The sequence below is a fragment of the Zophobas morio genome, unplaced genomic scaffold, assembly GCF_036711695.1.
Source record: "Zophobas morio isolate AGI-343-1 ecotype UQ-CSIRO unplaced genomic scaffold, CSIRO_AGI_Zmor_V1 ptg000004l, whole genome shotgun sequence".
In the NCBI taxonomy this organism is placed as follows: Eukaryota; Metazoa; Arthropoda; class Insecta; order Coleoptera; family Tenebrionidae; genus Zophobas; species Zophobas morio.
In genome coordinates this window covers 18,537,909-18,549,502 of record NW_026972109.1, presented here as the reverse complement: position 1 = coordinate 18,549,502, position 11,594 = coordinate 18,537,909, and the positions used below count along the sequence as shown (strand labels likewise).

The following is an 11,594-nucleotide window of genomic DNA, read 5'->3' as shown; positions in this document are numbered from 1 at the left end:
GTAGGGGGCTCAGTAAATCCAAACCTTACAGAACATTACAGATTGGGCAAAATTATAAACGCGATTAAAAAAATATACATTATTTCATTATAAAAATTATAGGAAAAACTGTGATAGTAGAATAACGTGCTAAAATTTTTCCTCATGTGCATCCGCAATTTTCAGTACTGCCATTACGCCGTTAGGTGGCGCCAGTGCACTTAACCTCAAACTGTCACCTGTGAGTGAATGTTTGTGTGTCAATATTTTGTAAATAAAAGTAAAAACAACCCCCTTGGAAGCAAATTGTGATGTCGACCATGACGTCTGCAAACAACAAAAAGGTAATGATCCATTTAACTTAACGCCTCTTTTATAAAATCCATTTTTAGAACGGAAGTTCCACTGAAAGTTCCTCAGGTTCTACAGACTCCTCTAGCTCCAGCTCTTCGTCAACCGGCTCAGATTCATCTTCTTCAAGCGATAGCGAGTCCTCCAGCTCGCAGGAATCCACCAAGCAGCAATCTGGCTCTGAAACGAAGAAAGCTACCACCCTTCAAAAAAACCCGCGAAAAAGCACCGACACCATAAAACTGGCCCCCACGAAATCATCAGAAATGAAACCAGCACCAAAACCTAAAGCTCAAATAACAAAACCGACCAAACAATCGTCGAAAACTGCCATTTATTCATCAGAAGACGAAGACGCTAAAAATAAAGCTGCAATCAAGCGAAAAAGCACCGCTAAGCCGAAAAGCAGCGCAACCATAACACCTAAACCAGCACCTACAAACAAACCGGTTGTGACAAAGCCGACAGTTAAGCCTGTCCAAAATAAAGGGGCTAAAACTAAAGAGCCATCTAAAAAAATTGTTACAAAGGGTAAGAGTGATCCTGCAAACAAGAAAAAAAGTATTTTTTCGCCGGAGAATAGCTCAGAGTCTGAAGATGGGGCAAAGAAAAATAGACCAAAACCTCCAGCGCCTAAACCGCGTCCTAAAGCCGCTGCGAGAACTGTTGAGAAACCTAAACCTCCTGAGAAAAAGATTGAGAAGCCTGCTCCTAAATCAAAGGCCGTGGTTAGCTCAGCGAGCTCTGCATCTTCAAGTACCGCCTCTAGCAGCAGCTCTGATAGCGAAAGCAGCGCAGAATCGTCCAGTACCAACAGAAAAATGTCTGAGAAGAAGGCAACAAAGAAACCTTCTGTTACGGCGAAAGAGCGAATTGTTTTATCTGATTCAGAGATTGAAGGTGCACCTACGAAACAAGTAACTCGAAAATTGACAAGATCTGCCAGTACTCGCAAATCTAAGCACGTCCTAGGCAAAAACGTATACTCTGATACAGATTCAGACACTGAAAGTACAAAACGTTCTTTAAGTAGATCTCCCGTAAAGCGGGCACCAGTTTCCACAAAAGGCAAAACGAAAAACAATAAACGCAACGACGCAAAGTCACGAGCGAGCGAAATAATCCTAATAGAAGAACGCAAGTGTCCCTTGGAGGGCTGCAATAGCCAAGGGCACCTAAGCGGCAAATTCGACAAACACTTCACCCTAGAAGCCTGCCCTACATTCCACAACCTCACCCCAACCCAGTGCAAAGAAGAACTAAACGAGCGCAAAAAGCGCGAAGACAATCGCAAAAAGGCCTTGGAATACCACAGAAAGTCACCACGGCCACAAATAACCCAAGACCAAAGACAGTATTTGCAGAAAATCCGTGACATCCACTTAAAATTCAAATCAGAACCTGTAGAAGAAGTAAAACCGCAAAACCCCGATAAAAACCGTGAGCTGGATTTAACGAATTTCGTGCCAGATTATGATTTGAAATTATTCAGAGACGCTCAGGCTTTGGCCAGCGAAAAGATCGAGGAAGATTTGAAAACTCAGCCCAACACGAAAGGCACGAAATGCATAGAGATGGGGAAGTTCGAAATGGAGGTCTGGTACCAGAGTCCGTATCCTGAAGATTACGCGCGATTACCGAAACTTTACATTTGCGAGTACTGTTTGAGGTACATGAAGACGCGAACGGTTTTGCAGAGGCACGTGGTTAAGTGCGTTTGGAGGCACCCACCGGGCGAGGAAGTCTATAGGAAAGACAGAATTAGTGTGTGGGAAGTAGACGGGAAGCGCTATAAACAATTTTGTCAGAATCTCTGTTTGTTGGCGAAGTTCTTTCTGGACCATAAGACGCTGTATTACGACGTGGAACCGTTTTTGTTTTATGTTATGACTATCGTGGACAGTGAGGGGTGCCACACGGTGGGGTACTTCAGCAAGGTAAGTCAGGGTGTACGAAAAATGCAATGAAAAATAGTATTTTCAACAAATGTTGTTAGAATAAACTGGATTAAAATGAACAACTTATTAGTTAAACTAATACCTAATGCATACATTTATGGAATAAACAAGGTATAAAATGTGTGGCGTCATATGTAAAATATATTCAAAATGATATTACAAAATGATTACATGCATAAATGATACTCACAAATTAGGGACTCACCACCTGTTGATTAATGCTGGTATTGCTGGTAACATGACAAATATTTCTATCGTATTATTACCTGAGCGTAATCTAACGAAGTATAGTATCCCATATGTATATATAATATCCAGTCCATGGGGTGACATGCCACTTTCGTGTTTTCTCGACGTTTTACGAAAAAAGTGGTCTCTCCTTTCGGTTTGTCCTGCCTGTCTGTGTCGAGTTTTATTAGACGGATGATCTTCGCAACTACCGGACCGATTGTTGTAGAATTTGGTGTATATATTGGGATTATCATACAAATGGTAATAAAATGCCAACCAATAGTAAATTTATTTTTATTTTTATAAAATAAGATACTCGTGCATTTATGGTGTACGAATCCGCGTAGAGTTCTCACTCTATACATCCAGATTTTTGTGAAAAAAATCAAAATTGATCAACCACATTTTACAATGTAACTTTGAAGTTGCAAAACCAAATGTTCTAAAATCTTGTAAACGTTTTAAGATTATGGTAATCATGGTAAATCGTTAATCAAAAGTTGTTCATTTATCCCCACCTAAAAATTGCTGACGTTATCCCGAATAAATCCGCTTTGTAATATGCAAAATATTATGACTCTATACTTGTGGTTTATCAATGCATCATAGTTTTTAGAATTTTTTTTACATATACCGGCTGACTCAAATCAATTAATAAATTAGGCAATTTATTGTATTGATTAAATTAAGAACGATTCACTCCAGTTCCCCAAAAATTTGGAAATGCAGTATTTTTGTTATTACTATCTATCCAAATTCATATACTCGTACGTGTCCTATAATGTATAAATTGTTGATGACACCATCACAAAATTTTGTAATGAAAAACCTCACTTGAGAGTGAGACCAATGCCTAACATGCTTTTTACCTTTACTTTAACACACATGTCTTTATTTTCACTTATAACAGTTTCATAAAAAATACAATTGCCAAAAACCAAATCTTTTAATTTTACTGAAAAACTGGATTTATTGTACTGTACTTTAGGAGCGACAGAAGTTCTGTGGAAATAACCTTCGATCAATTTATGTTCCATTTTTCAATTCTTCGATGTCAGTTTTGGGATTTTCAGTATTTCGGTTCCAATTTTTTGCTTTTTCAATTTTTCGATTTTTAAATTTTAGATTTATCAGTTTTACAATTTTCTATTTTTGGATATGTTAGTTCTTTGCACGGTGTTCCTTTGATATTTCTATATTAAATGTTTTGAATTTTTGAATTTTAGATTTTTTAGTTTTTTTGGTGTATCGATTTCTCGATCAGTCGATTTTTTAACTTTTCGGTTTTAGATATTTCGATTTTTCGATCAATCGATTTCTTTTAATTTTAAATTTTTTAATATTTAAATTTCCAATTTTTCGATGTTTCGATATTTCAGTTTCGAATTTCCCAGGTTTCGTCATTTTAATTTTGAATTTTTTTAATTTCCCGATTTCTCGGATTTTCGATTCTTTAGTTTCCCGATTTTTCAATTTTTTCAATTTTAGATTTTTCAATTTTGCGAATGTTTAAATTTTTAATTTTCCAATTTTTCGACTTTTTAAATTGTACGTTTTTCGATTTTACGATTCTTTGGTGTGTCGACTTTTCGATTTTTAGATTTACCTATCGATTTTTAAAGTTTTCGAATTTCAGTTTTTTCAATTTTGGATTTTTCAATTTTGCGAATGTTTAAATTTTTAATTTTCCAATTTTTCGACTTTTTAAATTTTACGTTTTTCGATTTTACGATTCTTTGGTGTGTCGACTTTTCGATTTTTAGATTTACCTATCGATTTTTTAAGTTTTCGAATTTCAATTTTTTCAATTTTTCGAATGTTTAAATTTTTAATTTTCCAATTTTTCGACTTTTTAAATTTTACGTTTTTCGATTTTACGATTCTTTGATGTGTCAACTTTTCGATTTTTAGATTTACCTATCGATTTTTTAAGTTTTCGATTTCTCAGTTTTTCAATACACACGTATTTCAATTCTGGAAACTTTTAAAATTTTTAATTTTTCTTTCCTCTTTTTGCCATTTTCATTTTTCGAAATTTTGGTGTTTCGATTGCTCGATCTTTCGATTTTTCGACTTTTCGGATTTCAATTATTCGGGGTTTCGATTTTTTAGTTTTTTAAATGCCCTACATTTTCGTCATTTCAGTTTTGAATTTTTTCAATTTCTAGATTTTTTTAATTTTGGACTTTCAATTTCCCGATCTGCCGATTTTTCGACTTTTCATTCACTTTTTTAGTGTTTCTATTTCTCGGTTTTCAATATTTTAATTTTTCAATTTTTTAAATTTCAGAATATTCAATTTCTCGATTTTTCTATTTTTGAGTTCTTCGATGTTTCTATTTTTCATTTTTTCGAATTTTAAAATGTTTTTATTTTTGAATTTTTTGACTTTAAATTTTACTTTTTTCGATTTTACGATTCTTTGATGTTTCGATTTCTTGACATCTCGGTTTTTCGGTTTTCAAAATTTTTCGACTTTTCGTTTTTCAAATTTCTGGCTTTTTCAATTTTTCTTTTTTTCAATTTTTCAACATTTTAATTTTGGGAACTCTGCAATTTCTGGATTTTTCAATTTTTCGTTATTTTAATTTTTCGATTTTTTGAAGTTTCGATTGCTCGATCTTTCATATTTTCGACTTTTCGGGATTTTGTTTTACGGTATGTATTACAATTTTTTTAATTTTTTATTTTTAGATTTTTCAATTGTTGGATTTTTAAGTTTTTGATTTCTCAATTTCTCGATTTTATTTTAGTTTTGAGATTTTTCAATATTTCGATTCTTAAATTTTTCGATTTTTAAACTTTTCGATTTTTCGAGTTATCGACTTTTAAATTTTTCAGTTTTTTAGTTTTTTGATGTTTCGATTTTTCGATCTTTCCAGTTTTCGATTTTTAAGTTTTTGATTTCTCGATTTATTGATTTATTGACACTCCGATGTTTCAGTTTCTCGATTTTTCGATTTTTGAGTTTATCGATTTTTTATGTTTCGATTGCTCTATTTTTCGACTTGTCGGATTTCGATTTTTCGGTTTTTAAGAATTTTTCGATTTATCAATTTCTTTTACATAATTTAAAATTTTTAGATTTTTAACTTTCCAATTATTCCATGTTTCGATTTGATTTTTCAATTTATCGATTTTTCCGATTTTCGATTCTTCAGTTTTCTTATTTTTCAATTTTTCTGTTTTTTAAATTTTAGATTTTTAATTTCTCGATTTCTCGATTTTTCAAGTTTTTGATGTTTCGATTTCTCGATTTTTAATTTTCCATATTTTAATTTTTCAATTTTTTAAAATTCATGTTTTTATATTTCTCAATTTTTAAGTTCTTCGATTTTTTCAATTTTTCGAATTTTTGTAGTTTACGTTTCTCGATTTTACGATTTTTGATATTTCGATTTTTCGGTTTTTAAAATTTTCGATTTTTTGTTGTTTCGACTGCCCAATTTTTTAGTTTTTTGTTGTTTCGATTTCCGGATCATTGGATTTTTTAACTTTTCGGTTTTAGATATTTCGATTTTTCGATAAATCGATTTCTTTTAATTTTAAATTTTTTAATATTTTAATTTTGAAATTTTTTAATTTCTCGATTTTTCGGATTTTCGATTCTTTATTTTTCCTATTTTTCAATTTTTCGACATTTTAAATTTAACGTTTTTCCATTTTAAGATTTTTTGATGTGTCATCTTTTCGATTTTTAGATTTACCTATCAATTTTTTAAGTTTTCGATTTCTCAGTTTTTCAATACATACATAGTTCAATTTTGGAAACTTTTCAAATTTTGAATTTTTCAGTTTTTTGCTATTTTCATTTTTCGAATTTTGGTGTTTCGATTGCTGGATCTTTCGAGTTTTCGACTTTTCGGATTTCAATTATTCGGTGTTTCGATTTTTTAATTTTTTAAATGACCTAGATTTTCATCATTTCGGATTTGAATTTTTTCAATCTTTCGATTTTTTAAATTTTGGATTTTCAATTTCTCACTTTTTTGGTGTTTCTATTCCTCGGTTTTCAATATTTTAATTTTTCAATTTTTTAAATTACAGAATATTCAATTTCTCGATTTTTCGATTTTTGAGTTCTTCGATATTTCTATTTTTCATTTTTTCGAATTTAAAAATTTTTTAATTTTTGAATTTTTTGACTTTAAATTTTACTTTTTTCGATTTTACGATTCTTTGATGTTTCGATTTCTTGACATCTCGGTTTTTCGGTTTTCAAAATTTTTCGACTTTTCGATTTTCAAATTTCTGGCTTTTTCAATTTTTCTTTTTTCAATTTTTCAACACTTTAATTTCGGGAACTTTCCAATTTCTGGATCTTTCAATTTTTCGACTTTTCGAGATTTTGTTTTACGGTAATTATTACAATTTTTTAAATTTTTTATTTTTAGATTTTTCAGTTGTTCGATTTTTAAGTTTTTGATTTCTCAATTTCTCGATTTATTAATGTTCCGATGTTGATATCGATTTCTTTTAGCTTTTAATTTTTCGATGTTTCAGTTTTGAAATTTTTCAGTTTTTCGATTCTTCGATTTTTCTTCCATATTTCAATTTTTCACTATTTTAGTTTTGGGATTTTCCAATATTTCGATTCTTCAATTTCTCGATTTTTCGAGTTTTGAGTTCATCGATTTTGGGATGTTCCAATTTCTAAGACACTACGGTTTTTTAAATTTTTAAAATTTTCGACTTTTTGAATTTCAATTTTTTGATTTTTTTTAATTTTTCGATGTTTTTGTGTTTCGATTGCTCTATTTTTCGACTTGTCGGATTTCGATTTTTCGACTTGTCGGATTTCGATTTTTCGGTTTTTAAGAATTTTTCGATTTATCAATTTCTTTTACGTAATTTTAAATTTTTAGATTTTTAACTTTCCAATTTTTCCATGTTTCGATTTTTCAATGTATCGATTTTTCCGATTTTCGGTTCTTCAGTTTTCTTATTTTTCAATTTTTTGATTTTTTAAGTTTGGGATCTTCAATTTCACGATATTCAATTTTTCGATATTTAAAGTTTTCAACTTTTCAAATTAAATTTTTCAGTTTTCCGATTTTTCAATTTTTCTGTTTATTAAATTTTAGATTTTCAATGTCTCGATTTCTCGATTTTTCAAGTTTTTAATGTTTCGATTTCTCGATTTTCAATTTCCCAAATTTTAATTTTTAAATTTTTTAAAATTCATGTTTTTCAATTTCTCAATTTTTGAGTTCTTCGATTTTTTCAATTTTTCGAATTTTTGTAGTTTACGTTTGTCGATTTTACGATTTTTGATATTTCGACTGCCCAATCTTTGGATTTTTCGACTTTTCGTATTTCGATTTTTTGGTTTTTCAATTTTTCGATTTTCAAAATTTTTAATTTGTCCATTTTTTTGAAGTTTCGATTGCTCGATTTATCGAGTCAATTATTCGATTTTTAAAAGTTTTTGATTTCTCAGTTCCTTGATTTATTATTGATGATATTATGTGTCAATTTTTCAGTTTTTCGATTTATCGATTTCTTTTACGTAATTTTAAATTTTTCGATTTTTTACTTTCCAATTTTCCATGTTTCGATTTTTTAGTTTTTCACTTTATCGATTTTTCGGATTTTCGGTTCTTCAGTTTTCCTATTTTTCAATTTTTTGATTTTTTAAATTTGGTATTTTCAATTTCTGGATTTTTTTTTTTTATTTGTACATTTGGTCGCATCGACAGCTAGGTCATTAGCAACCTTACATGGTAGGAAAACACACTTAGTAAAAAGAAAAACCCTTCTATATGGATTTTTAATTTTTCGATATTTTAAGTTTTCAATTTTTTAAATTTAAATTTTTCAATTTTCCGGTTTTTCGGTTTTTGAGTTCATCGATATTCCTATTTTTCAATTTTTCACTTTTTAAAGTTTTAATTTTTCAATTATTTGACTTTTTAAATGTTACGTTTTTCGATTTTTTAAATTTTTCGACTTTTCTATTTTTAGATTTCCCGATTTTTAACATTTCAATTTTGGAAGCTTTTCAATTTTTCGATTTTTTTGTTTCGATTTTTTGACTTTTCGCATATCGATTTTTAAAATTTTTTGATTTCTCAATTTTTTTGAGTTATTGATATTATAGTCCCCTGTTTGGAAAAGCTTTTTTTCCCGTCTACATACCTAAGTATTCTGCGGAATTTGTTGGGCTACACTTCAGGGGCGAAGAGAGTTTTGTCGAAATAACCTTCGACCAATTTTTTGTCTCTAATAACTGGAGACAGCCTGTATAATTAATAAAGTAATAATAAAAATGTTATAAATTGTTCGAAGAACACAACCTCATTTTCTTGCATACACTAAAAAAGTAATTTTAGTGATTTCATTTATTAAGGATATTAAAAGATAAAATTAGAGTATTGAATAAGAACTACTCTATAAAGTTTGTGCATAATTAATTACCATGTACGGAATTAATGAAATGTCAAGCAATGAAAAGAAATCTGCCTTAATTATGTGTTTGGCATTTCTTTAGTGACACTGTGAAAGTTGGACCACCATCAGTAGTTTATTGAAATAACTTAATTTTCTGCGTGCAGAGTAATAATAGTAATAAATATGTTTTTAAACTGTAACGTCAGTTTTAGTTTTATTTAGATAAATTTTACATGAGGTGCTTCAAGATGAGCAATTTAAAAAAATAAAATTTCTTTCATATTGCATAACTCTTAAATCGCACCAGAAATATTCCTGTACATTTTCTCTGGTACACCTGTATGAGGACCCCTATTTTTGCCAGCAATCTAGTTCAGTTTGCTAACACAAATAACGAATATTGAGAAAATAGCCAAGTCATTAAATTTTTCAGGTACCTAACTTCTGAACGTTTTTATTCATTGCAGAAAGTTTGCTAACTAAACTACCAGTACATTCTCTGCTCTAATTTTCCGCTTGATTTGAAATTCGAGTCGGAAAAATCTTCACGAAATCATTAATTTCCCAACAGCGGCGCCAGCAGACCACATGTCAGTGGGTTTCCAGGAACTCTTGGTAGTTGTCAGCGGGAAAACCTACCTTAATGTGTTCTGCCCCTTTTCCACCTTTTACCTAATGCAAGATTACAGTTCATAACAAAGCACCACGTTTCTTGTACTACCTACAAAACGCACGTCTTATTTCTTGATAAACTCGATGAAAATGTTGATATCATGCGGCACGCTATAAAAAACCATTCGTCAAATTAAATGTAGTGTCATCGGCAACTTCCATTTTTTTCCTTTTACGTTATACACTCTTTCGATCCATCATCCGTTCGGGACTCGAGCCTTTTGGAATGACTAGCAACACCTGAGACATATAATAGAGCGATCCGAGAGAATAGATTACGTTGTTATTTTAAAGTCCGGAAATGCGGGTGTATAAGTGTGTAAAACTAGAAAAGATTAATAGCTCTTAATTTTAATTTTAAACTTGTTGCAACTACGTTTGTCTGTTGTCTAGCGTCTATTTAATAAGTGGTTTACAACTTTTACTTAGAGCAGCTTTTAACCGTAGAACCCCTACGGAATTTTAAAATATAGAGGATCTTGGCTGCTAATGATTCCGGGAGGAATACGTTCTCGAATGCATCGTATTTGCGAGAAAAATGTAATAAAGCAAGGCATTGCAATTTCTAGAAATAAGTCCTGTAGGAGTACTATTCCATTATATACAAGAGACGTTTTTGCCGAATGTATAGTCTGGTCTGGACGATAAAAACTCGTCCGAATGGAATATGCTGTAATTTCAATAATGGTAATAATTTTCTAATAAAACGTAGGCAGCCGAAGTCGTTAAATATTCATACTTGTCAAGTTTTCGTACTTTATTTTTCAATATAAACCGCGAAACTTTTTGTTGTGTCTGTTAATCTTCATTAATCGTCAATTAAAATTTTGTTTCTTATTTTTCGTTGCTGTCATCGCTTCGTACTCGAAATAAATATTCATCATTCATTGTTCCCACAATATTACACTCACTTCGCGTTTAACAGAAAATCATTCACGTTTAATTTACAGTTTCGGGTTTATCTAAGTGGATTGTTTTTGTATGCGTTATACTTAAAAAAATGTCGAAAGGCTAACACTTTTCTATGATTCTTCTGGAATAAAATAAAGTATTCAGTAGCGTCCATATTGGAAACAACTAGTCGCTCATATAAATGACCACATTCTGTTATTTTACATATGAATGTTTGATTATGTCATGCTTGTGTGACGTGTGGTAATAAGACCTGTACAGATAGATTTACGGAAAAGTTGACCTATTGTACAACGACGTATGATTTAATAGTTAAAAAATGCGTTGGACATTTTGTAGGAATTTCTACCTTTTTTGTTTTACTTTTTTGGAAAATTATGGAAGAGGAATTCTCTTGTATGTTTTAATTTTCATTAATATTTTTCTTATAAGAAAAGCGTATTAGAAAAACAACAATTGCATTGAGAAAGTCATACGTGCACCTACTCAAGTGTTCTGTTTTGTATACTAATAAAATTTTGTTGGCTGATACTGTGATTAATGGTCCTTAATAAAGATTCTCGCATACCTGTATAATAATCTTTAAAGAGGAAGAATCATTTTTCTACCTCTGAAACATGGTGTTTAAAAAAATTGTAAAAAGTAGAAAAACGATTAAACAATACGTTCTTAAATGATTATTACGTTTACAGAAATTTATATCAATGTCATAAATTTAGTATACAAATAAAAAACTAAAGTCAAAATTTTAAATATATTTTCATTGATATTTTTTATCGTTTTTTTTTTTGAAGTCTAGTCAGTAATATGATTTTTGAAATTTTAATATACATTATTACGGTATTCATTTTATTGCAAAATATAAATTTGATTTTCTGGTGTTGACAGATGGTATAATATTAATTTTATATCACAAGGGGAAATAATTACAACTCACGAGTAGGCTAAGAGCATATATGTACCTGCAACACATAAAAACCTGTTCGCTAACGAAAAGTAGGTATATTTGTGAATTTCAAAAACCTATGTATAATTTATAAATACAATTTTCAGAAATCCAAGGATTTCTCCAGACCTAGTGTTAAGTTTCCCATTTTGAAA

At 30.5% G+C, this 11,594-nt stretch overlaps 1 protein-coding gene across 2 annotated transcripts in view; it reads left to right on the top strand.

Moving 5' to 3' along the window:
• Positions 1-23: 23 nt before the first annotated feature.
• LOC135144553 (histone acetyltransferase KAT7) overlaps positions 24-11,594 on the top strand; it is a 90,877-nt gene continuing 79,306 nt past the window's right edge. Inside the window, exons 1-2 of one of the 2 annotated variants that reach the window (XM_064076576.1) lie at positions 24-323; positions 372-2,267. In XM_064076576.1, the coding sequence (XP_063932646.1) occupies positions 291-323; positions 372-2,267 (1,929 nt within the window). In that variant the 5' untranslated portion in view covers positions 24-290. The remainder of the gene's footprint in view (positions 324-371; positions 2,268-11,594) is intronic. The other variant, XM_064076581.1, reaches the window with a different exon arrangement.